We start from the raw sequence: 25,399 nt of genomic DNA, 5'->3' as shown, positions 1-25,399 counted from the left end.
TTGTGCTGTTCTTGTAGTGCAGAGAGCAGCGCATGAATATATGCGGCCATTGGCATAGTAGCCTTTCCTGTTTTTTTCTTCTTCCTTGTTTCTGGTGTATTACTATCGTCCTTTGATTTAAGGCTGGTCCTGGTGCATCTACTAATGCACGGTTTCTGAATCATGACTCATATCCCTTGCGTACTTTGCTCCTGCAGTGAGTGTGTTGGGTAGATATAGCCATGCGAGAAGCAGCTGCACGAGTGCACAGTATCTAAGTATTCGGATACTTATCAGCCAGTCTGCAGCAAGAATTGTAGTGTAGACTGTAGACTGTAGACAGCTGACGGAACAACGGGAGTCGCATCCGCATTCCATCAACCCTGTTGGAGACCATACCATACCATTCCAATCCAGAGTCAACTTAGATTAAGTGTCCCCTGGAATGTTGTTGTTCCAGCCTGCCAGGCAACGAGGGAGACAGGAGGATATATCCTCCCCTCCCCTTCCCATCCCTATCCTACCCTACCCTAATATTCCTGAACTCAACCACCTATATACATACATACACATCCCTCATCCAACACACGCCTCTATACTTCCCCCAGACACATACCCAAAAACATATATACACACAGATACTACATAAAGTCACAAAGAAGTCACATCAGCAAAATGCACCTCCCCCTCACCCTAACCACCCTAATAACCATAACCATAACAATCCTAACCCCCCTAACAACCTGCATCCCCCTCTCCCCATCCTCCAGCACCACCTCCCCATCCACCTCATCATCAACCCCCTCAGCCCTCGACACACCAGAAGGCCTCTCCGCCGCGATCGCCAAAATCATCGTCAACGAAACCCTAACGGACTCCAACAACTCCACGTGCCCGCCCTCTCAACGGTCAAAACAATGCTGCGAATCTATCAATGATATCGCGTCGCAGATTACTCAGCCCTTGGGGATGTTGATTCCTTGGATTGGGGGGATTGATGTTAATTCGGTGTTGGGGTTGGATTGTAAGTATTTCAAGTATCCCTTTGGGGTGTGAGATGTTTTGGATTTGATTGATGGCTAATGTTGGTGGTGGTTGGGGTATAGGTACTGGAATGCAAGACGATACGCCGAATGATCAGTGTAAACATCAGGTTATGTGTTGTGATGGGCAGCCGAATGTATGTTTATCTATCCCTTTATTTTCATTTGGATTTGGGTTTGTTGGAGTGGGTGTGGGTATGATGCTAATATGTCAATGTCTACAGTCTGAAGGATCATCCCAGCCTGTTTCGTCGGCTTGTAAGCCGTATGACGATGCGATCAAGGATAAGAATGATGCCATTAATGATAGTAAGCAGAGGGAGAGTATGTTGGTGGCGCAGGCTTCTGCTTCTGCTTCTGCGAGTGCGAGTGCCTCGGCGAGTGCGTCTGCGTCTGCGTCTGCTGGTGCTAGCTAGTGCGAATGGTGATCAAGTCTCGAGGGAGACTAGTGGTCTGAAGGGGGGACAGGGTTTAGGGATTCTTATCTGTGATTGGTTCTGGTACAGTACATGGGTTACGTTACTATTAGGATGTGATATGTTATAATTTTATGTATGTAGGGTTAATCGACTGTTATCTGTCGTTCATTAATGATATATGGCATATGGCATAATGTAGTGTTGTATCAGTCAGTATAGTACAAGCAATCTTGTGATATCAGCGCCATCCCTGTCCTCTTCCCCCTCCTCCACCATACCATCCTCCCCTTCCGGGATGACTTCCTGGATGAGGAGGGAAATGATACGACCCCGGTGGCATCTGCTGCACATACTGACCCTGTCCGTATGGCGGTGGGAAATGTGAACCTTGATGCGGAGCATGCGGCGGTGGAGGTGCCGCCCCGAGGTTCATCGGAGGCGGCGGCGGCGGCGGCCAAGCACCCTGATAGTTCGGTGGCGGAGGCGGAGGCGGGGCCGGTCCTCCCGGCGGGAAAGCGAAATGCGGTGGTACGCCGCCGGCCGGGGGATACCCCATTTGTGGTGGCGGCCGTGGTGGTGCATGATATCCTACCGGAGCCGGAGGGGGCGGCGGTGCTGCATTGCCGTATGCATTGTGTGGTGGTGGATATTGAGGTTGTTGTTGATGATGATGGTATTCAGGCGGAGGAGGGATGGATCGGGGAGCTGGCGGACGTGGAGAATAGGATTTGGATCGCTCCCGCGACTTGGATCGGGATGCACTGCGAGGTCGGTACGGAGATCGTGTTCGGGATCGGGAATCACGCCGGCGTGATCTGCGTTGCGGTGAACGAGTTCGTGATCGTGAGCGCGAACTCCAGTCGCTGGCACTGTCGCTGTATCGTCGCCGCTTAACGGGGCTGCGACTGCGGCTCCGGCTGCGACTCATGTCTCCCTTTGCCTGGCGCTTCTTCATCTGTTGGCAGAATGATCGTGACCATCCGTAGTATGTTTCTCCCTCGACTACCTCACCGTCGGCATCGCGGACGACCACCTGGCCAAGATCATCGATATCCACCACCTCGTCCTCTTCGTGTTCCGGCTCTCCAGTCCCATATATCCGATCCACGTCCTTCATGAACTTCTTCAGCGCCACGACAAGATTCTCGTCCGCCGGCCCAGCCAAGAACTGCAGCGGCTTGATTGTGTCCGGTCGCAGCGGCACCGTCGAATCCGGGATAATATGTGGAACGAGGTTTCCCGCAGGTAGATCGTAGTACGGCATAGACGGATCACCATGCGTAGCCGGCATAACGAACGGGACATCCTTGCCCGAGGGCATTGGTTTCGCACCAGCTCCCGCGAAATCCAAATTACTCTCCTCGACACTCAGCGACGTCTTGACCGGACCCGACACCGAAGCATTCTTTACCACCTCCCGTAGCTTATTCACATAATCACTGCCGTAATAGCGATTCTCCTCCCAGATATCCAGCAACTCATCCAACCGACGATGGTGCTTCGGGTTCTTTTCGCGATCATACGACGCCGCGTAGCCCAACAGCTCGACCACATGCGGTTGCAGCGATCCGCTCAAAGTGCTGAACGCGGCGCTCGTATCCAGGTGGTATTTCGTATGGTGCAGCACATCATTCAGCAAATATAGGATATGGAGGCGTTTCCGCTTGCCAGATGTCGATGTCGACCGTTTCCCACCACTCTCGGCCGGCGATGGTGTGGATGATGTTTCGAATGATCCAGACAACGCAGCTAGGTATTTGGCCCATCCGCCTACGCGGTTACCTGACGAGACGACGTAATCCAGGAGCCATTGTTTGCAGGTCTAGGGGGCGCGCAAGAGAGAAAATCATTTTAGTACTTCTGGTGTATCGCCAGTGGTCAAGGACGCATCGGTTCAAACCTGGATGTTTGCCGGGGTGCAATGCGATAGCGCCCGGTCTAGGCTGGTGTGAAAGGCTGTGATTTCGTCGCGCGCGACGGACGTCGGGTCTGGACGTAAGAGTCCTGCGGAGAAGGAGGCCTTTGCAATGGCGAGTTGATGGGATGCCATTGCTGGGCGTGTTGTTGTTGGGAATGAGTGAGATTGTGAAGCAGAGGCAAGTGAGGCACCGATATGCTGGATCCTGAGGCGGAGATGGCGGAGCTCCGGGCTTTGCACGTGATCGTGGCCGCCCTACTAACTTACACTCTACACGGCTGTTGAACACGTGGTGTAGACACCATTATTTCTAAATTAATTCAACTGTTCTAGTGCTATATAGTTGATAGTACTACAAGTATGGCCACATTGCGGAAATCAGCAACGAAGTATGCAAATTGCCGGATGCTGGACCCAAATTTTACTCAAGTCATGTACATCGTCGAGCTACAGATGGAAAGTCAAAATCCGAACATGTGTAGGTAGTCTATGTAAATAAAATGCTGTGAAGCCGTTGTAACTCTTTAACTAATCTCATTACACGAACGTTGAAATTCAGCGGTACATGCCAATCAAATAATCTATAATAAATAGTACAGTTGCCTGCATGCGCACACACGGACAAGAAATGAAATCATAACATGAAGGTAACTGTCAGAGACAGCATCAGCTCATAACTTCCATGAAGCTGCTTAGATACGGCCATGCTGTCTGAAGCTGCGACCGTGGTTGTGCACGCTGTGAGCAGACGAACTGGCAGCTGCGTGGGAACTCGTGGCTTTAGCCGAGGTGGTCTTAGGATACGACGTGATGGTGGACTTGCTGGTTTCCGAAGACTTGGTAGAGCTGGAGGTGTGCTTGTGGGTGGAAGAGTGGCCAGTTGGAGTAGCAGATGCAGATGCGCTGTTAGGGTGAGACTTGGTCTTGGAAGCCGACTTGGAGGATGACTTGGAGGATGACTTGGAGGATGACTTGGTGGACGACTTGGACTTAGACTTGGACTTGGACTTGGTAGAAGTCTCATCGTCGGACGAGGATTCATCAGTCGACTTGGTCTTCGTGGAAGTGGCAGTCTTGGTCGAAGTGATACTGTCGAAACCAATGCAGGTCGACGACATGGACTTGGTGAAGGACTGCGAAGGGGTTAGCTAGGCTCTCCAAGCGCATGTTCGCCCGTCGCTAGGCTCGACTTACTGCAAGAGTGGCATCCGCAATCGGGTTACCCTCGTCGCTCACTTTAGCCACCTCCGCGCCGAGCTCGATTCCAGCATAAGGCTCCACTTCGATCGCATAGTGGTAGTTCTTGGACGTGTCCGAGCAAGTGCCACTCGTGGCTACATGTTGTCAGCAGAGGCTACCATAGACCAGGTCTTGTCAGTTCACTCACATGCTTCGGCAGTGAAGTCTACTGCCAGGTAGGGCTTGAGATAGATACCGGCTTCGTATCCCCATTTTTCTAGAGAGGATTAGCGTTGCAACTTTAATATACTCATAATCATTGTACGTACTGCCGACAGAAAGGACCAACTCGAGGGAAGCCTTGACATAGGCCTCAAGAGTAGCATCGATCTCAGCATCAAGTTGGACACCAGAAGTCGTGATGGTCGGAGTCCAGTCCTTATGGGTGACCTTCTTGTTCGCAATGTCGAGAACAGCCTCTGCATCATTGTCAAGCGAGATTTTCATGGGGTAGGAGATGGACGCGTCGCCATTGACGGGTCCAGCGCTGGCTCCGATGTCGAAAGCAAGCTGCACATCCAGGGTGAAGACATCTGGGATTTTAATTCCCTCAAGGGTCAATGCAGCAATCTGCGCTTCATCCGAGTAGGATTTGGTCAGGTTTCCGCTCAGGTCCAGAGCAGGAGTGATGTCTAGCTCGACATCTTTCGGTGTAAGCGTAAGTTCCGCGGTCTCGACATCCCAATCTCCAGTAAATGCGCTTCCGATCTCGCTAAAGATACTGCTGCCACTTGGCTTCACTTTGTACTTGAATTCAACGTCAAATTCACCACTAGTTCCGCACGATTTGCATTCAGCGCTGAGGGTGAGGTCGTCTTTCGAGAAGATCTTCACTGATTTGTCGGACGCGGTTTTGTCAATACTGATCGAACCAGACTTAGTTCCTGAAGTTATGCCTCGCTTGGTGAGCTCGACTGCCATGTCACTCGGGGCCTTGCCGATGGTGATCTCATGGTTTCTAAGGACATCATCCCAGGTCGCCGATTTGCCGGCCAACCGTACTGTAGAGTTGTCTTGAAAGTTGGCAGCCGTAATGACGAAAGGAACACGTTGGGTGTTCCAGCTACATTGCTGGACGCCAGCCACCATAAGAAATGTGTTGTTGGCGGCCTTGTTCACCCAAGTCCACGAGTTCTTTGCATAGGAGAACGCATCTGAGTCTGAGAAGCCCAAGGTAATACTCGAGTTGGTGCACTGAATGTTCTCCACCATATCGCTGAAAGACTCCATGGGGAGAATGCTTTCGTCCACGAGAGTCAGGTTACCCAAGGTGGACCCGCCACCGCTAGAAGCTATTCCAAGCATGTTAGCTATTTCGTTGTATAGTCGAGCGCCAATAGTTGTACACTTACCACCCCAGTAGAACGAGTGACTGGTTCGCAGATCAATGCTGGAATAGTCCTGAGTCTGAATTTCAGCCCCAGCCGCCGCCACCTTGACCTGCGTGTTCGTTGTTGTAGAAGGGTTGAATGCGGTCAGTTCTAAAGCCAGACCCTGTTGAATGAGGAAGGAAGCCAAGAGACCGGTGGCCACTCCATTGTGGAGAGGGTTAACCATCTTGAACTAGATCTTTGGTCGTATTGGTCGTATGAAGTGAAATGAAGGTATAGGATTGAAGCAATCTAAAGAATGACTGTCTTTGCAGAAGACAAAAAGAGTGACTGTCCCAAGAAGGGAAACGAAGAGAGTGACGATAATGAAATGAAGGAGTTCTTGTGATCTGCTCCAGCTTAGGAGATGTATCTCATCCTTTTAAGTCGGATGGATCATTGGCCCCCAACCAACAGTTCCCGTGTGCCATTAGCAACACCAGGTCAGAGCCCGGCCAAGGCTCTGACACTGCCCACTCAGGACATGACAAGCCGTCCGCAATGGGTAGGTTCCTGGAGTAGCTCCTGAGGCTACATCCTTCATGGGGGGGGGCGGAGTCGACCCAAGACCAATCGAGAGAAAAGATTTTCGTGTTCTAGAGTGAGATTGGGGGCGATTCGGAGGATGATCCCCGTATGAAGTCGTAGCGGAACAACGCCCGAGCAGTTGAACGCGATACCTCTCACTCAGTATACCGTGGATGTCTGCTTCGTATCTTAAACGCTTGAAATAAACAGAACGCTTGAAATAAACAGAACGCTTGAAATAAACAGATATCTGTGACGCTTCATGCAGGTCCTGTACTTGGCCATCCTTGGACTCAGCTCCCACGGGAGCTGCAGGCAACACGTACAAGGCACGAAAGAATCATGTACGATTGCCCAGTTCTAGACAGGGGCACTGTTTCAAAGCACTGTCAGCGAATGAAGCCTTGAGGATGATGGAGAAACCAACACGACCCTGCAGTTTGAATGGGGCATGAGGAGGGCGATGGTAGATTTCGCCCCCACGGCCATTGCCCACTATTTTCGGGTACCTCAATCCATCTTCCTTCGGTCGTTGTACTGAAATAGCCAGGCCGTGCATGGTTCTCCTGAATGTGAAACACAGTGCAGGGTAAATGTTTAATTATTATGAGAAACTCCTACTTACGGTGCTTTGATAGAGGGGCTAAGATCCAGTCTTGGTGTGACCTTGCGGCTGACAGTTGGAGGCTGACAACCACATGGCCCTGGCTAGCCAGCACTATGCCTCCTGAATCCATGGAGCATTGGTATTGTCATGGTTTCACAGTAAAAAGCCATAATTAAGCATCATAGGTGATGTGAAGATTCAGCAAGCATCAGCTCATTGCAACACTTTGTTGATTCTGCATCCGCTCATGAGCATGCAAGAGCAGTAAGCGTAGTCACCTGCCGATTGAGGTTAGCACTCATCACCAGGCTGTGTTGCAAATAAGGATGAGCATTGCACTATACCTAGTTTAATGCATGGAACCGAAGCAGAAGTCAACTCCTGGGGGCTGGAAGAGCCAAGGGGAACCAGTGTTTGAGCACATGGGGCCAAAAGCTGGGGTAGATAAACGACACATGAGTAAATTCGGCCGCAACGCCTAGATCGGAGCTCATGCCAAATGGCTAAGTTATGGCATAGCTAGCAGCCGGTGAAAATAGGGTCTCTCTCCACTTGTGGTGCCTGCGACTATTACACTGCCCTAGGATTAACATTCGCTGCACGTACTCGGTGCAAGAGTGAGGTTATCTGGTGCTCCGCCACGCCGGTCTCGCCAGACCCACTGTAAGATGCGATTCGAGAAATCGTTTAGAATCCTTCTCCGCAAGGTTAGCCTATTCCGAACATCGAGGATCGCATCAAGAATAGTAAAGGATGTGTGAGAACCCTTTTGCGCCCAACACCTACGTCTTTTATGATCCTCCATCGTTCCTTTCAACGTGTTAATAAAATGCTGTGATATAGAGCCTGATAATTTATCGCCCCGTCTGAATGAAGCGTCGCAAGTCTGCTCCTAAGGGTGCTTCTGGCAATCCACAGACGGCTAAGGGACACTAGTCACTAGTTAGGACTCTGAGCCACAAGCCCCTGGCAAGGCTTTGTCACTTGCGGTAGAAAGACTCTGGTACCAAAAAGAAGCCCCACGCTTTATCGAATACTGAATTTTATGAAGTCCCAACAGGGCATGATCTCCCTGGGTTCTAGCGCATTGAATCTGTTTTCCCTGATTGGGGGCGGGGGTGGTCATACTCCTCTGAAGATTTACGGAGTGGGAATGGGATTGCGCCTCATGCAGTAAGGTCATTCCCAACAATAGCACAACCTTGTGATTGTTATACCATGTTGTATTGTGATTAGCGAAGGATTGTAATCACCAGTAGCATGGACTCATTCACACCGGCGTGGAGACTCTGATCTCAGCTCCTTCAGCCTCACAGGCCACTTGTGATGGATTTTGACTCGGAACTCGGAACATATACCGCGCTGGATATCGAAGATTTCTGAACTTTAATGCACCATCATATCTCTCTAGCAAGACTCTAGAAACATCGTATGAGAAATCGGCCTTGAAGCAACTTACGGGTGCTAGTGTCGATGGTTCTCGGCTTCATCTATCCACCGCAAGATACTCTCAAAGCTAAGCTCGCGATCCTTAGGTTCTTCTACCAAATCGTCAAGCTCACTTGCAGAAAATGGATCGATAATCCATTGGTGTTGCTGGATTCGACGAATCGTTTCAATGTCGCCCGTTCCATCATCAAGCCAGATGCCATCATCATAGCTTCTATGCCAATTGAACAAACGAGATGTTGCAATCGCCGACTGTTCATCAGCATCAATTTGTTCGGCGTGGGACACACTTGATAGTTAGTATATAAAGCGGTGATGCAGATATTTCGGGACTTACTCGTTAGAATGCTCTGTAGATGAAGGGTGATACACCCTCTGAGCCTGGGACTGACGAATTTGGTACGGTTTGGTCGCGGGGATCCTCTTTCCAGAACTCAGAACCCAGCATGTGGTCCATGAGATAGGTCTGTGCATATGTCCGAGGTGTTGTCGGATTTCAAGACTGACATTCTCGACGGGAGTTGTGCCGAAGGGAGGTGCGGGAGACCAGGGCACCGATGTGCCTGGCCGGCAATAGAACGAAGTTTGAAACTCTTTTGCCCGAGTAACGACTTTCTTTTCTACTTCACTCGAGCAATACTCCATCTGGAGAAAGGATTGAGTAGCATCTGTCCAAAAGGCGGACACAAGACATATAGGCGGTAGATTATACAGACTCATGTTCAGAAACGAGTCTACTTGACCTCCACGCATGGCAGCGACCCAGAAATGGCATAGAGACGGGTTCTTATATGTGATCGCTTTGAGGAGCTGTTGGTTATCAATCTTGTCCACCGTTGAGAAGGCTTTCCTCACACCCAAAGATGCAGCTCCCATGAAATTACAGGGAACAGACGGGTCAAAAAAGGCACTGCATATTAACGAGTCCAAGGCGTCTTGCGTGGAGCTCAAAGTGAGAAATTTATCGATCGATTGGTAAAATGCATGAAATACCGCGTGTTTTGCCCTTGGTGGGGGGGCAGCAGAAGCAGTCGGGGCTGCTACAGCAGGAGCGAGGATAGGCGAAGGTGTGTTCCGCGAGGTCAATAATAAAACAGACGCAAGACCTGTGACCAATTCCATTTCCAGGCCTTCCGATATGCAAAAATCTACAAGAATATCAAAGGCCAGAGACGAATTTGGTGTGACTGGCACCCAATTGCTTCATAAACCAGTTAGTCCACAACAACGAATATCGACTGACATTTCAGATTTACCGGTTTTTTTTAGCCCCCTCACTTGCCATCATCCATGGAGAACGGAATTTTGCGGTTTCTTTCTTCACTAGTGCTAGCCAGCAGCCTTGCGTGACAAGATGCCAGAAAGAGTCCTCAATCTGCATACCATTTTCATGGAGTATCTGGCTGTTCCAACCTGCTCGTTGGAAAATTTCTGACCAGCGGCAGGAGACGATGTAGGACCAAGCTAAGATGATATTTGTGAAATACCCAGAGCGAAAGGCTTTGGTGTGTATGGGAAGTACGGGCTGTAATTGCGTCTCAACCTTCAGCTTGTAGACGACAGGCTTTGGAGATCCGAGGCATTGAAGATAATCAATCAGCTTGTAAGGTTGATCGCAGTATGGATCGTCTGTTGAGTGTATCTGTAGAGAGGATCTAAGCATAAGAAATGTTCTCCGTCTCCCTGTAATGTGGACATTTTCTGGGAGGCAGGATAGAAACGGGGGGACACGTTTGAGAAGGCTTAAGAAGGCATCTAAGTAGAATGGGAAAGAGAGTGTGTGATTCAATGACATTGAGGTCGCATGCTTCCATTCATCGAACTTGGACTGACAGCAATGATGGAAGTCTGCTATTGATGGACATATCCCGTCCCCAGGAGACCAGGTTACATCAAATTCGCTGTCGCTTTCATCGTTATAGTCAGAACGATACTTATTCTGAGGGCTCATATAGTCTCCCTTCTCATTGGCATCAGTGATTGATGGGCCACCTTCCATAGTGAACGTCAACTTTCGAGTCACGTATGCCATATAGGTACATGTAGTAGTCTAGACCATGACTAGTAACTGTTGCCATGACACAGGCGGTGAGGGTGACAGTGAATGGTAAAAGATAAACCTGTCAAACCCCTGCTAAAGGGATGCACTATGTCAGCAATCAAAACATTTCTCTCATCGTTCACCCATTTTCGAATCAATATTCTCTATCAGATTTGTTAGAGTTGATGGTTCTGCAAAGATGTGCGAAGTTCATGGCCGAGAAACCATCGTCTCACTTATAATCAAGATTGGAGTCACATGATAATACCAGTATTCAGTAACAACAGTGAGCATTACGGCTGAGGTAACGCATAGTGTCTGTCCTAAACTATATTACTAGGAGCACTCCATATGTTCAGCAATATTGACATCCACATGTGGATGGAGAAGCATCAAGGCCCGAGCCCCTCAGATCGGTACCCCCGGTTATTTCCACCACGGATAGTCCAGCAGTGGGATCTGGACATGCATATACTAGTATACTAGTTTAGTAGCTGCAGCGTGATATGGTGAACAAACGAATAAACGAGAGTGAACTCAACCCGATCAGTAACATGGTTAGCATCGGGAGTGCTTGAAGGCAGAATACATGTGGAGCCATTGAAGTGTTGGATAGTATCTCCATGAAGCTTAGCACTATTTATATTTACCAGAATGAAAGCTGCTAGTGCTGACACGATTATTCGAAGGACAACGAATGTCACTCTAAAGTTGTCCTTGTAGTAGATAGACACGTCTTCCCACATGCCAGAGATTCTACAACACCACACAATATTCTGAAGTACTATCTTCAGAGTTCTATGGAGTACCCATGGGTATTCATTGTTGTGAATGGGAGGGAAGCTAAGCTTGACTAATAGCTGAGTCATGATTCGCGGGGACTTATCGGTGACGTCAGTTATAATTGGCGGCCTCAGGCGCCCGTGGGGGGAAGTGGCATGATCGATGCAGGATTGCTTCGTGTTTCTCTCCCCTTTAATCTCCTTTAATCTCCCCTCCTACATTGTAACAATGGAATGGTCTAGGTAGATGGACACCTAGCTGCCCCTGATCACCTTAGGCTCGTGCTCAATGTGTACGTACACACAAATAGTGACAACTATTGTCATGGACCAACCGCAGTCACTTAACCAGTCTGTTCTTCACTCATACGTCAAGAACCACACAACGCCAGGTCGGATAGTCAAGTCCCGCCATCAGACAAGCGAGTGACCAGACCTTAAACTCCAGCGGGCCGGGACCACAGTTTTGGGGGGGGGAAATTGCAGCCTGGCACGCCATGCCCAACCGCGCCTGAGCAACAACTAGACTACTAGTCTAGTCTACTACAGTACTACTAACCAACTACCGCGATCGCCGCCCGCGTGCCTGGCCGGTCCGTCATTGAGCCCCGCTGTTTCCTTCGGCCGGAAATCGCGATCAGCTGCCCCTCGATGGCGTGAGTTCTCACCTTCACTCCTGTGAGTCAGTTCAACAGTGTTGAGACTGGATCATCAAGGCCCTTTCGGTCAATGCGACGGTACATCAGTGGGTGCCCACATAAGTCATGTGGTCCATGCATCATCCATTGTGGTAGGAATGCAGGAGACAGGTATGGAGTGATGTGTATGAACATCGACTAGTCTACATAGACACTAGAATCGACAACTGCCTGGCATGCTATCCGATCTTCAGCTGATGGCTACATGATTCGGGACCGTTTTTCCGCGCGCTTTTCGTTTATCCCTCAAGGTTCTCAAGGCCCAAAACTCAAGTGTCATCATCAATCAGCATTAGTTGAGGGACTAGCCTAGCATCATCATGGGTCTGTGGGCCTTTTTGGACCCCCGCAAGACAACCACCCCCCCCCACAGGGTAACACGGTCCGTTCGGCTGAGGTGTAGGCTGATCCTCCATTTGCTTCTAACAAGCCTTGATAGAGTCGTATACCATAATTATTATAAGTAGGTCCGTATTGCCGCACAGCAGTTGTGCAACCTTTTTATCATTAGTATTAACCTTTGCCTCTTGGTCCCTGCATTGACCTGAAATTCTGCAACTAAGAACGCTAACCTGTTGAACTTACTTCCCCCTTGAAAAAGGCGCCGCTTCCTCCTATCTACTTATTACTTTCCTGGACAACCCACTCTCCTGGTCGAATACTACTTCTGGCAATATTCATAACGCCAGTTCCCTCAACCAAAACACCGTTCACCATGTCTATCGCCATGCAACTCGCCCGCCCAACCATCCGCCACTTTTCCGTCCGCCGTCCTCAGCCAGACACTCGCATCTCCCGCTTCATCACCAGCTCCTGTCTATTCACGGCCGTGGTGCTTCCCTTCGTACCTCCAGCTCTTGAGAGTTCTCGTGAGAAGAACAATGGATACCCCAATCACAACAAGTAAGATCTTCTCTCCTCTGAAACATTCATAATCAAACACCTGATATTAATAATCCATGATAGGCCGCACCCACCGCTATGCTTCCACGCGCGCTAAGCGGAGGTAGTCTCTATATCCGATCGGATATAACTGCCACCCTACTAGCGGGGCTCATTTCCGAACGACCACCACCCACTCCGGGCGTTAGGAAACTTCTCGATATCGCGCGATTTTTCACTTTTTGCACTGAATCATTTCTTTCGGGATCAACAATTACTGATCGGTCAAGGCGTAAGGGAGCTGGGCGATTGCTTACATACATACATTCCGTATGAAGGACTCACGCGACATGACTCGGGGCTTTTCTTTTGGCAGAGATGCATATCATACCTCTGTTTAAGGCGGGCGGGAGTTTCGATGGCGTTCCTTGCTTTGCTTTTTCTCCTTACTATGTTGGGGTTATCACATGCATAGTTGCATCCTTACCCGTTGAAGAAAGTCTCATGATTGGGGAAGGGATCTGGACAGGTGCCAGCCCGGTTACACCCATCAGTGTGGGCGTCTCTCTTCTGGTGGGATTGGTGGATGCTCCACGGCTTTCTCTCCGGATTGATCGTGGCTATTTTACCTATAGAACAATACCTTATGGCTACTTAATTTCAATCGAAGCATTACTGAAATCAACATCTACTCCTTAAAGCACTGCTGTATAGAAAAAGAGTCCATCCCGACCTACGGATCAACTTACTGTAGCTATGCCCCTACGTTAGCAGGGATAACCCCGCCGATCAAGATATTCAAGCAGGTCATACTATACCTAGTTCCTGCAGCTCCAAACACCAAACTATGATACATGAAAATGCCACAACATAGCCTTTTCTTCTTCTCCCCCTTGTTTTACCATCGCCGCCTCCATCTCATATACTTATGTGCAAACTAACTACCCACCAGCCCTACAAGCGGTTTCCCCTCGGAGGCCGGAAAGGCTGCGTAGCCTCATATTTACTCTTTTCCAGCACCCGCTCAGCTTCAGTCTCCGGTTCGTGACGAGTCGGTGCGGGGTCATGGCTAGCTTCAGCACTCGGCGAGCCCACATCATCGGCACGCACTAACTGGGCGCGCTTCAGGCTCGGATCTTCGGTCGGACTAGGAGTCGGGACATTGTTCGGGGCGTTCTGGCGTCGGTGCTCGGCTTCCATCGCAGCCAGCTGCGCCTTGCGCTTCACTTCCGCTTCGAATCGGGTCTGACGGTCGGCGTTGATGGATTTCTTAGCAAAGTAGTAGGCTCCGCCGCCAGCTGTTGTCATTTCAATATTAGTGATATGGATACATTGATTTGGGTTCAGAGATTGCTTCTTACCGACGCAAAGGGTGCCCCAGCCTATCCTGTTGGGTTGGGTGAGTTTCCGTTAGTATTGTGTGTATTCCCAGTGGTGTGGACGCCTAGCAGGCAGGTGTTCGTTGTAGGCTTCGCTCACCATGTAGATCGGATCTGTTAGATAGTGACGAAGCAATTATTAGCAAGACATCATAGACAAATCTATAAAGGAACTGGAACATACCGTGTTCATTGTGAATGTATTTCTGGCCTCGACGGGTTTGTCTCAACAGAGGTGGACTCGGAGCCGCGGACTCGCAAGAAGCTCCGGGCTTTACCTAAGGACTAGACTACGTCAAACCGGCCGGTTCCCTCTAGTGAGTGACATCCAGCCAATCACAGTGCTGCATCGTCGGATCGCCACTCGCCTTGTTGCCTCAGGCGTGCATTTGTCATTCCCGAGCCTCATCTCATGCTTCTCGTTCTCGATCATCTCCCCTGCCTTTTTCTTGCTCTCAGTCTATCTTCGTCGCGCTTTCACCAGCTTCTGTGCCTCACTGCTTCAGCTGGTCGATTCGGTTCACGACACCTGGAGCTATCGAGCTGCCGTTTTCCTCTCACGCTCGTCCAGGCGCCGGTAGCCTTTCGGAGCACCCGCGTACATCATTCTCTCACCGTCCCGCATCGCATCCTCTTCACCACATTAGACGTTCCCCTTCGACCCTGGTCGAATAGGGAAGAGGTTACATACATACATAATGCCCATCAAACGCAAAGCTACGGATAGCGGTCGGTCAAGTAGAGCATCGAAACGGCCCACACCTGTGCCGGATGTTGGTAGTAGCGATGAATACTCAGACTACGAGGAAGAAGTCAAGGATGATAACTTGAAAGGTAGCGTAGAAGTGGAGTTTCCTGCATATAGGGTCTGGATGCTGACATCTTTTGCTTACAAGGTGTCTTGGAGAAATTCTCCCTCGAATCCTTTAGCAACAAGAAAAGCGCCACCGTACAGAGACAGGACCCCGATTTCGGTTACAAGGACTTTTCCTCGCTATCGTTGAAACCCGATCATGCGAACCGCCCGCTCTGGATCGATCCTCTCAAAGGAACTATCACCCTGGAGAGTTTCTCCCCGCTTGCACCCCAGGCGCAGGACTTCTTGACTACTATCGCCGAACCGCTGTCGCGTCCGACCCATCTGCACGAATACCGATTGACGGGAAATAGTTTGTATGCGGCTGTCTCTGTGGGTTTGTTGCCCCAGGATATCATCAACTTTCTGGATCGATTGTCGAAAACGCCGCTTCCGGATACCATCAAGTCGTTCATTCTCGATTTCACGAAATCTTACGGAAAGATCAAGGTCGTGCTGAAACATAACCGCTTCTTCGTGGAGAGTACCGATCCGGCGATGTTGCAGATGCTGCTGCAGGATGAGGTTATTGGGTCTCAGAGATTGAAAGGCACGGAGGGCATTATTCAGCAGGCGGCCCCGAAAATGGGCGGCCTGGTGATTCCGGGTACAAAGGATGCAGCGGGTGTTAGGCAGGCTTCGGAGCAGAAGCCGGCGGAAGACGGTGCAGGCGAAGCTCGTAAAGAGGACGATATCCTGCTGGCTATTCGCGACGACGACGATGATGAGGAGGAAGTTCAAGTGCACAGTTTCGAAATCCCCAACGAAGCAGTCGAACCCGTTAAGGCGCGCTGTCAGGCCATGGGCTGTCCAGCGCTGGAGGAGTATGATTTCCGAAATGATGAGATCAATCCCACTTTGGATATCGACTTGAAGCCGGCAGCACGCATTCGAAGCTACCAGGAAAAGAGTTTGAGTAAGATGTTCGGTAACGGACGTGCGAAGAGTGGAATCATTGTCTTGCCTTGTGGTGCAGGAAAGACGCTGGTGGGTATCACGGCGGGCTGCACAATCAAGAAGGGAACAATTGTTTTGTGTACCAGTTCGATGTCGGTCGTGCAATGGCGTAACGAGTTCTTACGCTGGTCCAACATCGATCCCGGTGATATTGCCGTGTTCACATCAGACAACAAGGAGAAGTTCCGTCGATCGACTGGTATCATCGTGTCCACTTACTCCATGGTGTCCCAGACACGTGCTCGATCGCATGATGCGCAGAAGATGATGGATTGGATCCAGTCACGAGAATGGGGTCTGATGATTCTTGACGAGGTGCACGTCGTGCCTGCATCGATGTTCCGGAAGGTCACGTCGGCAATCGCGTGTCAGAGTAAACTGGGATTGACGGCAACGCTGTTGCGAGAGGATGACAAGATCAAGGATCTGAACTTCTTGATTGGCCCAAAGTTGTACGAAGCCAACTGGATGGAACTGGCCGAGCAAGGGCACATTGCCAAGGTTCAGTGCGCTGAGGTGTGGTGTCCGATGACGACTGAATTCTACTCCGAATACATGAGAGAGAAGTCACGAAAGGCTGCTCTTCTATACATCATGAACCCTCGGAAATTCCAAGCCTGCCAGTTCCTGATCGACTACCATGAGAAGCGAGGCGACAAGGTCATTGTCTTTTCCGACAACGTCTATGCTCTTCAACGGTATGCACTCAAGCTGAACAAGGCCTATATCTACGGTGGTACTCCACAGAACGAGCGCATGCGCATTCTGGAGAACTTCCAGCACAATGAACAAGTCAACACCATCTTCCTCTCCAAGATCGGAGACACATCGCTCGATCTGCCGGAAGCCACTTGTCTGATCCAGATTTCGTCTCACTACGGTTCTCGTCGTCAGGAAGCCCAACGACTTGGTCGCATTCTGCGAGCCAAGCGTCGTAACGACGAGGGATTCAACGCCTTTTTCTACTCACTCGTGTCGAAAGACACAGATGAAATGTTCTACTCTTCCAAGCGACAGGCTTTCCTGGTCGATCAGGGCTACGCATTCAAGGTCATTACTCACTTGCAAGGCATCGAAAACCTGGAGGGTCTGGCGTATGCCACACCCAGCGAACGGCGTGAGCTGCTGCAGGAGGTGATGTTACAGAACGAGACCTCTGCCGAGGTAGAGCACGTCACGGACGATCTCTTCTCAGGACGTTCGGGCGGCCAGCGAAAGGGAGCAGTCAAGCGCAGTGCCGCGACGCTCAGTGGCCTGGCTGGCGGTGAAGATATGGCGTATATCGAGTACAACAAGAGCCGAAACAAGCAGCTGAAGGACAAGGTGGGCCATCACCCGCTGTTCCGGAAGCTGGAGCGCGAGCGACTCAAGCGGAAGAAGGAGTTGGAGGATTTCATGCGGTAGTTGTGAAGTTAATACCCAGACCGACACAACATACTATATACAACATACCCAGTTAGATTGGACATGCATTAGTGAAAAGTAATCTCACATACGAGTGGAACTTAATGTGCATTCTTAAACAGACTTTGGTACATGAAGCCGTAGGACCACCATCATCCCCTATTCCATCAAGGTACACTCCAGCATCAACTCCACATAGTATAATAATAGCTGAAGTCCAGACCCAAAACATAGAGTAAGCAACAGCGCCAAACACCGAGCCAGAGGCCGAGCCCGAGCTTGACCCCATCATGTTACTAATGCAGCTACCCCAGATCCTAACCACTAACCACACCCGCCACTCACCAATCACCAGTTACTACTCACTTACCACTTATACTACTACTAGTATTCTGCAGAACTTAATCAACCTCGGATACACTTCCCCAATCACCCAGCCACAATTCCTTGGTTTCAACCCTGTGGAATCAACTAGCTAGATACCCAATCACAATAGATCTGATTAGCCTTTACCCCTCAATCTAAAAGCAACTAACGAAGAAGAAGAATAATAACCGTACTTTGCACGGAATGATACCCACCAGGTTAGGGCCCGGCCCATATCAGCATGACGTCGATCCAAATAACCATTTCTCTCTCTTTCGGTTCTCGCGACTCCGACGATCCCGAACCAAGAAACCAAATCATACCCTACCTTACTTAAACCAGTAGTACCAAGTGACGATGAATACGAGATATCCTACTACGGTAGTAGAACTGACCACTTGGCTGGGATTGCTGACTAGATCAGACCGCACTGGAACTTTGGTTCAGGCATATTTAAGCTTACCTGACACACACATCCCCCGTACTGATTGAAACCGGGGTAGAGTACTACGGATGACTCTACACTACTGCCTTTCTTCATCATCTTCTTTGAGTCGGGCGCTCAGAAAGTCTGCTTTTACCAGTGCTTCTGTATTGCGATCTAGGTCGTCTTCATATTATAGGGACGGATACTTACTGCCCAGAATGAATCTATCAACTACCACTACCGCCGCCTCTCTACAACGGTCACTTCAGGGCGATGCCCCCATGGCAACGTCTACGAATATCCATCTCTCCCCTGAACATGATCATGGGATCGTCTCTCATAATCTGAGCGAGGAGTCAGCGCGCGTGGCGAGTGAGGTTCTCCAGGAGGATATGCGATCCCATCATGTGTTTTTTAATCAGAGTGGGTTTCATAGTATGTCCTCTCCCCTCATCCGCTTCTTATTCTGAAAATATATCATGGCTAATGGTATGGTATAGACCACATCCCCCACCACATCCTAAGTCTATATGCCCTCGGTGCAACACCGGAACAGATCCGCGCCGCATATGACAAGAATAGCAGCTATCAGCGCCCCAAGGTTCCCGTGGATGAGGATGTGGTGGGTCAGATGGGAAAGGCTGAAGGGTTCTTGAAGTATCTGGGACAGGAGAAGCATTATAGTAATTATCTGGAGTTCTTTCAACGTCAGATGAAGGAGAAGGGGGAGGAGAGGGTGTTGGGGGAGTATCTTTTCTCGGATTCCTGGGGTGAGGTGGCTGAGTTGATGTTGGGGAGGTTGTTTGGAGGTATTTTCTCCTTTCTCTCTTATATGTGAAAGGGTATTCTGATAAATAACTGGTATGATAGGGTTGATTCATCCGTTTATTCATTTCGGATTCGGGCTCGAGTTCAACCAGCCTGCTATTGTAGCTGAAGGGCTGGCGCAGACGGCTGTTCACGAGGACTGGTATGGTCCGTTGTTCTTCTGGCCCGTGGAAAAGACAGCCGGGGGTATGGCCAAGCATGGGAAGAAGTCTATGCTGCAGATCCTGGAGGAGATTCGGGCTGATGAGAAGTTGACACGGTCTGCGCAGTATGATGATGGCCAGCGGATGAGGAATGGGGTGCTGAAACGGGCTCCCGATGAGATGATTAAGTATGCAGCGGAGTTTACGGTGTCGGTGGATCAGATTGAAGAGAAGACAGCAGAGATTATCAATACGGTTGGTGAGTTTATTACTTTTTTATTCCTGGCAACTACTTCTGTGAGGGCATCTGGCAGTGACTGACTGGTATGGATGCAGCATACTTCACCAGTGCCGCACAGCGCCCTGATAAGCAGATCAAGTTCGATTTCTTCTACATTCACGGCCTCAACTCCACTATCTTTCTGTCCAAGATCATCCGGTTGCCGTATCTAGATGACGTGACTAAAGCGCGGATCCTGGAGTGGACGGGCCGACTGGATCTGTTGCTCTATGTTGCGTACGGAGCGGCAGATCTACATCTAGATGAAATTACGAGGTACCCGGCAGCGAAGAGCTGGGAAGAGATCTATGCTTATTGCAATGGCGAATCGAGTGATGATGGACATCTGCCCAAGTTGGTGCGAGCCTTGAAGAATGGTGAAAGGGCGTGTCGGCCGTTTGAAGACCGGGCCGAGGAGCTATGGCTGAAGATTAAGGGAGATATGTGGCTGAAGATTGCGAATATGGGTATATTCTTCCTCAATCCTTCTTATGGATGTGATAGAGTTACTAATCGATTGTCTAGTGATGGATTCGACTGGCCAGGATCCCCAGTGGGTCCGCGGAGCGGGTTTTGATGAGGCGTGGAAGAACTTGGAGGAACGTCGATCTCGGCTGTAAGACACGAACTATTAGTGTATCCAGATTGTAGTACGGACTGGCTGTGTGGTTGTAGTATAATAGTATGTCTGTGATAATAAATTCCATCAACTTCATGAAGTGTGTGTCTGGGAGAGAGAGTAAATACTAAAAAGCACCAGATCAGATGGTATGGGTCACGTGGTGATTGGGAAGCACGAGTGGGGCGATATCCCCAACAATTAATTGATTGGAATCGCGAGAAGCTCTTTCTTCTTCTTCTTTCTCCATCTCCCTTGTTCCTTTTCTCTACTCTTTCTACCACATTTCTCAACGATAACTAACTCTCTATCTACCTACCCCTGCATTTGCATCCGCATCTGCACCCTCACTATGCCTAGTGACGACACCTCTAACCAGAACCGAAATTCCGCTCCCTCCGATTCCCGCCGATGGCCCGATGACGAGACCGCGTTGGACGCTGTCCGCCGTTTCGCCGACGAACAAGTCTCGTCCGTGCTCCAGTCGGTGATGGGCATTCCCTCCATGTCCTCGCGGCCCTCTCGCGACCACTGGGCCATCTTTGACGAGGAAGCTTTCCGCAGGAGAGACGGCGGCGGCGACGCGAAGGGGGACAACCATGCGCCAGGCACAGCGGACAATACCGACCACCACAACCAGCGCCACAACCGCTATCCCGCGCATTCTTGGACTGAGTGGGAGGATCAATGGTACGCAGATAACCATCCCAGATGGCGCAGAAGCGACCGAGACAGCATCTTCGACTTTTTCTTCGACCGGGCCTCCTTGTTCGACAGCCCTTTCTCCTCCCACTTCTTCCAACCCTTCCACCGCTCCATGTTCTCGGATTTCGCTAGCAACTCTTTCGGATGGCCCTTCTCTTACCTCATATTCAGCCCTTACTCCCCCTTGCACCTGGAACGCCAGAACCAGTACCACTCCCACCACGACAGGGGTGTCTTTTCGTCGCTCATGTCCTCGTTGAGCCTGTCCTCGGAGAATGAGAACAACAACCCCGCTACGGAGACACACTGGCGCGAAGCTTTCGAGGACCTTATTCGACTGGAAAATGGCAAACCCATGCTCGATCAGGACACCACTGCGCTGGCGAAGAGGGAGACCCCGAGAGATTGGCTGTACGGTCTAGCGAAACGGGGTAGTTTGGGCGACCAGTGGAAGATTTCCGAAAGCGGAAGAGATGGCCGGTCAAACCCGATGCTTGTTTTCCACAACTACACCTCGGACCGCGGCGATGTCAATGAACTATCTCGAGAGATAACCGCAGACGACAACGAGACCGAAACTTTGACGGAACTGGACATGTTCGATCGCTTCTTCGAGGACGCTGCTGCTCGTGAAAGCAAGGCCTTTGCCGATATGTTCGAGAGCCCTGTACTGCGCTTGCTGCTGGAGGATAGGCGGAGACTTCGCGAGGCCGACAAATGGCTGGAGCCTGTGTCTGACAAGCAGAACGACAACACAGTCCCTGAGAACCAGCAGCAGCAGCAGCAGCAGCAGCAGCAACAGCAGCTAACCCCAGTGACGCAACCAACTACGACCACAGAACAACCAACCGTGATCTCAACTATGACGAGAACCGAGCGTGTCCGACTCCCCGATGGGTCCACTCAGAAGAAGACCGTCTGGACAAAGCGATTCTCCGATGGTCGTGAAGAGAGCAACGAGACGACGGAAGTTCTGAACCCCCCTCATGGACAGAACAGTACAGGAGACTCTTCATCCGCCAATCGGAAGGAAACCGGCTGGTTCTGGAGAGATTAGACAGTACTTGGCTGTCGTTTCACTCTTTTCTTCTTTTATTCCTCATACTATACCTATATGCTCTGATCTTAAGGATCTACTTAACGTCGTTGTCAATTAGCGCTGATTATCACTGCTGGCGTTGCTTTCCAAAAGCATTTCTTTTCTTTACCAAACTCATATCCTGTCTCTACGATTTCCTATCTGTCTATATCTCACTGATGCTGATACCAATCTACAATTCAAGTTCGATCTTTTCTTTCTTTTCAATGTGTCTCCATATTTCCAAGTTACTCGTTGCATTAATCTACAGGAAAATTATTTGCTAGGATGTGCTTGTGACATGTGTATTACTGTGTATTCACGTTAAACATCTATCACAGCTAACCGCCCCTTCTACATGTCTTCGTCTTCCTTTGATGGATATACTATAGGATACTAAACCGACACTCTAATCGGCCTTTACGCTCTTCTTCTGCGCCTTACCCGTAGTCCACCCCTTTGATTCCCAGTACTGCACACTGTCTTCCATCTTCTTGTACGCCCACGAGAAGGAGGGATCTATACCATATCAATGTCTATATTAGCCAATATCCCACACCAATCACACGTGCAAGCAGCAAAACACAAAAGGGAAGAAAAGAAAAGGGTTAGGAAAGGAAACATACACAAGAACTGCCTCAAATCATGCCTATTATCCTCAGGCGAATACTGTTCAGCATGGTAACTAGGCGTCAACACCGTCATCTTATGGCGATTAATCGAATAGTTGTAGAAGAAATGGCGCGTCTTTTCGTAAATCTCGCGGGGACTGTATTCGTTCCCCCACATGTGGAGTAGGCGCTCGTACATGGACCAGGGTCCAAGCTTGGCCACTTTACGGAGGTATCCGAAGACCGAGAGCTCGGCGTATGTGACTCCCATGTCGGCTTCGTCGGATTGCACGTAGGTGGCGGTGATGGGCTCGAGTTCGGCGGTGGGAGTCGCGGTGAGGAAATCGTCGAGGATGGGAAGGTCGAAGGAGTCGCGGGCCCAGGCGATGAATTTCTTCAGGTCGACTTTACTTATGGAGCCGATGGGGTTGAGCTGGGACTGTTAGTGGTGTTTATTCCTTCTTTGTGGGTAGGGGAGGGGGGATGTACATCGGCACTGCTGGCGTCGTATTTGGTCAGGTAGCCGCGGAGACTATTTACGTTAGTTTCTTGTTCGGTTTAAGGGGGTTATTGTTGTGTTATATTGGGCTTGGGGTATAAACACACCATTCTGCGCTTTGTTAGAATCTCGATTCAGACGAATTATGGGGTTGCAAACGTACCATCAACATTGGACGAGCCCAGAACAAGTAGTCCTCCACCGCCAGGGCGCTGACGGACCGTCGGTAGCAGCGATGCGAACAGATATGAAAGTACCATCCGCAATCTGGCTTGGATGTTCTGCAACGCTTGGTTCTCTGCTCGGGTACCGCCGTGGACCTTGAACTTAGGCTGAAAGTTTGTGACGATAGTAAACACGTTCATCATAGCAGTGATGACGGTATCAAAGTTGAAGTCGGTGTGGTAAGCACCGATCTCCGCGGCGAGCACCTTGGCCCGATCCCTTGTTTCCTTGCTGGAGTTCTGGGTGCCCATGTAGCTCGTGTGGAAGATGCGGCTGTTGGAGTAGGTTAGGACATAATAGTTCGGCATCTAGTAGTGAGACTTACTTGCAAACCTCCTGGCTCGTAGTGGGAAGCCAGGTGGAGTCTGTTGGCTCGGCGCAAAGCCTGCGGACATCCTTAATGACCTGCTCGTTTCCTTCTTGGACAGCTTTGACAACTTCTCTGCACATCGAGTGAACAATGATAGAAGTAGCGCAACTGTCAATACCACCGCTGAGAGGGATAAAGTATCCGGCAGCACCGCTCCGGCGCAGATAGTCCCACAGCCAGCAAGCCGGACCAAGAGCGATCTCTTCCTCTGGGACATGGTAGCGGGGTTTGAGAGTTTCAGAGGGAGCATAGCCGGGATCGGCATCCTCATCCCGACGGGACAATCTCGTGTCCAGGTCGAGGCGGACATAAGGCGATTGCATGCTGGCCTGCATGCCTCGACTCGCACTAGAGCGGTAGGTCCGGACCTCTTCAATATCAACAGTAGCCGTAACGACCTCAACATCGTTCAGGGAGAATTGTGAACCCTGAGCCACAATGTTGCCATTGACCACGATCATTGCGCAACCATCGTAGTACAGTCGATCACCGTCGCAGCCTTGCTGATTCGCATAGAGATAGATGCCACCACTCTAGAGAAGAGTTAGAATTGACACCTCGTATGTATTTGGCAGCCTCACCAATTTCGTGGCCTGGGTAATAAGGTTGATACGGGTATCGAGCTTCCTCAATTCGTGGTGACTTCCGGAGGAGTTGGAGAAGATTTCGACACCTTTCGGTAGGTTAGATAAAGTGCAGTTAGGTGAAATTGACAGACGTACCAGCAAGGCCATACGGGATGTGAGGGCTGTGCACGTATTAGCCGTCTCCCCTTAACCGAAGGACTGTATAGGTCTCACCCGTTAGGAGTGAAGAGCTCCTCGCAAGTTTCAAGACCCAAGCACGTATCTCTAGTACTGATGAGTGCATCACCAAAAGGCACCTTGTATTGTCCCGTGATCTTTCCGACAATCTGCTCCAAGTAGTAGTCCTCGACTTCGCGCGGCCGCTGCCAGGGCGTGAAGTGTCTCATTTCCCTGTAATTGCCATCTTTAGAAGAAGCAAACGTCAGCTATTCATCCAGTCACAGCCTTGAAGGATATACGCACCATTGGCAAGCCACATCTTGGGACGGATCAGGATGATCTTGCGGTTGTAGAAGATCACGCTAGAAGAATACTTAGTCCGAGTAGAAGTAGTATCGGTACCGTACTCATGACTTACCGGCAGTTCCACTTGCAGTCCCTATGGCGAACAGGCATACCAACATCAACAACGATATCCTGGCAGTCGGGGTGATCGATGATGCGGGCAAACATCTCCCACGAGTGGAGGTATGTATCACCCTCGAGGAAAGCATCGAGACAGCCATATCCTGAGCGATATCAGCAATTGCCCATAGCGATGCAACTAAGCGTAAATACCAGTAATTTCAAGCTCAGGACCAACTCGTAGCGTGGCTCCAGCTGCCTTGGCTTTCCGAATACTTTCGATAATGCGCTCGCAGTTACCCTCGAAGTCAAGGGCCCACTGGTTGAGGGAGCTGAGAGGAAATTGTCAGTGAAAACATACAACGATATACCCCTAATCAAACACCCACCATGTTGCAAGTGTGACAAGATGACCCATGGTGAGCGACTGCGTCCCTGCTGATGCCGTGGGGAGAGATAAGAAATGAAGCCATCCACGAATCAGTTGGAGAAAGCGTGACTCGCCATGACGCTCGTCACGTGTGTGGGGAGCTCCCCTCGTGCCCC

General features: G+C 50.2%; 10 protein-coding genes across 10 annotated transcripts; 5 read left to right on the top strand and 5 right to left on the bottom strand.

Moving 5' to 3' along the window:
* Positions 1–654: 654 nt before the first annotated feature.
* Positions 655–1,438, top strand: BO87DRAFT_384128 (uncharacterized protein; the record flags this gene model as incomplete). The annotated part of the gene is made up of 3 exons (XM_025624680.1): positions 655–1,003; positions 1,086–1,159; positions 1,247–1,438. 3 exons carry the CDS (start codon positions 655–657, stop codon positions 1,436–1,438), a joined length of 615 nt encoding a protein of 204 aa, XP_025482456.1.
* Positions 1,439–1,583: 145 nt separating this feature from the next.
* On the bottom strand, positions 1,584–3,664 carry BO87DRAFT_413725 (RNA polymerase II-binding domain-containing protein; the record flags this gene model as incomplete). Its single annotated transcript, XM_025626591.1, has 3 exons — positions 1,584–3,263; positions 3,342–3,591; positions 3,627–3,664. The coding sequence occupies 3 exons, from the start codon at positions 3,662–3,664 to the stop codon at positions 1,680–1,682; spliced, it is 1,872 nt and encodes a 623-aa protein (XP_025482455.1). The 3' UTR covers positions 1,584–1,679.
* A 387-nt stretch (positions 3,665–4,051) lies between these two features.
* Positions 4,052–6,155, bottom strand: BO87DRAFT_423306 (uncharacterized protein; the record flags this gene model as incomplete). Its single annotated transcript, XM_025627159.1, has 5 exons — positions 4,052–4,492; positions 4,554–4,693; positions 4,747–4,815; positions 4,868–5,890; positions 5,951–6,155. 5 exons carry the CDS (start codon positions 6,153–6,155, stop codon positions 4,052–4,054), a joined length of 1,878 nt encoding a protein of 625 aa, XP_025482454.1.
* Positions 6,156–8,426: 2,271 nt separating this feature from the next.
* On the bottom strand, positions 8,427–10,749 carry BO87DRAFT_218174 (uncharacterized protein). Its single transcript, XM_025618667.1, has 3 exons — positions 9,809–10,749; positions 8,890–9,753; positions 8,427–8,841 (listed from the first exon to the last, which is right to left on the bottom strand). Exons 1-3 carry the CDS (start codon positions 10,582–10,584, stop codon positions 8,568–8,570), a joined length of 1,914 nt encoding a protein of 637 aa, XP_025482453.1. The 5' UTR covers positions 10,585–10,749; the 3' UTR covers positions 8,427–8,567.
* A 2,045-nt stretch (positions 10,750–12,794) lies between these two features.
* BO87DRAFT_374008 (uncharacterized protein) lies at positions 12,795–13,197 on the top strand. Its single transcript, XM_025622694.1, has 2 exons — positions 12,795–12,976; positions 13,040–13,197. Exons 1-2 carry the CDS (start codon positions 12,801–12,803, stop codon positions 13,071–13,073), a joined length of 210 nt encoding a protein of 69 aa, XP_025482452.1. The 5' UTR covers positions 12,795–12,800; the 3' UTR covers positions 13,074–13,197.
* Positions 13,198–13,723: 526 nt separating this feature from the next.
* On the bottom strand, positions 13,724–14,636 carry BO87DRAFT_217968 (uncharacterized protein). The gene is made up of 4 exons (XM_025618666.1): positions 14,519–14,636; positions 14,435–14,448; positions 14,317–14,342; positions 13,724–14,253 (listed from the first exon to the last, which is right to left on the bottom strand). Exons 1-4 carry the CDS (start codon positions 14,525–14,527, stop codon positions 13,910–13,912), a joined length of 393 nt encoding a protein of 130 aa, XP_025482451.1. The 5' UTR covers positions 14,528–14,636; the 3' UTR covers positions 13,724–13,909.
* A 150-nt stretch (positions 14,637–14,786) lies between these two features.
* On the top strand, positions 14,787–17,651 carry BO87DRAFT_374006 (TFIIH/NER complex ATPase/helicase subunit SSL2). Its single transcript, XM_025622693.1, has 2 exons — positions 14,787–15,168; positions 15,231–17,651. The coding sequence occupies exons 1-2, from the start codon at positions 15,033–15,035 to the stop codon at positions 17,549–17,551; spliced, it is 2,457 nt and encodes an 818-aa protein (XP_025482450.1). The 5' UTR covers positions 14,787–15,032; the 3' UTR covers positions 17,552–17,651.
* Positions 17,652–18,391: 740 nt separating this feature from the next.
* Positions 18,392–20,300, top strand: BO87DRAFT_374005 (questin oxidase family protein). The gene is made up of 5 exons (XM_025622692.1): positions 18,392–18,779; positions 18,845–19,153; positions 19,215–19,574; positions 19,652–20,062; positions 20,121–20,300. Exons 1-5 carry the CDS (start codon positions 18,563–18,565, stop codon positions 20,213–20,215), a joined length of 1,392 nt encoding a protein of 463 aa, XP_025482449.1. The 5' UTR covers positions 18,392–18,562; the 3' UTR covers positions 20,216–20,300.
* Positions 20,301–20,432: 132 nt separating this feature from the next.
* On the top strand, positions 20,433–22,246 carry BO87DRAFT_217896 (uncharacterized protein). Its single transcript, XM_025618665.1, has one exon. The coding sequence runs from the start codon at positions 20,567–20,569 to the stop codon at positions 21,974–21,976; it is 1,410 nt and encodes a 469-aa protein (XP_025482448.1). The 5' UTR covers positions 20,433–20,566; the 3' UTR covers positions 21,977–22,246.
* Positions 22,247–22,310: 64 nt separating this feature from the next.
* BO87DRAFT_374004 (glutamine-dependent NAD(+) synthetase) lies at positions 22,311–25,295 on the bottom strand. Its single transcript, XM_025622691.1, is given in 13 exon segments — positions 22,311–22,516; positions 22,624–23,041; positions 23,098–23,141; positions 23,250–23,252; positions 23,271–23,605; positions 23,658–24,235; positions 24,284–24,375; positions 24,425–24,450; positions 24,503–24,692; positions 24,752–24,810; positions 24,867–25,017; positions 25,067–25,185; positions 25,243–25,295. The coding sequence occupies 13 exon segments, from the start codon at positions 25,269–25,271 to the stop codon at positions 22,407–22,409; spliced, it is 2,154 nt and encodes a 717-aa protein (XP_025482447.1). The 5' UTR covers positions 25,272–25,295; the 3' UTR covers positions 22,311–22,406.
* Positions 25,296–25,399: the final 104 nt, after the last annotated feature.

The sequence above is a fragment of the Aspergillus neoniger genome (assembly GCF_003184625.1).
Source record: "Aspergillus neoniger CBS 115656 unplaced genomic scaffold BO87scaffold_7, whole genome shotgun sequence".
Taxonomy (NCBI): Eukaryota; Fungi; Ascomycota; class Eurotiomycetes; order Eurotiales; family Aspergillaceae; genus Aspergillus; species Aspergillus neoniger.
Note: the sequence above shows the minus strand (reverse complement) of the source record. Positions and strands in the feature narration are given on the sequence as shown.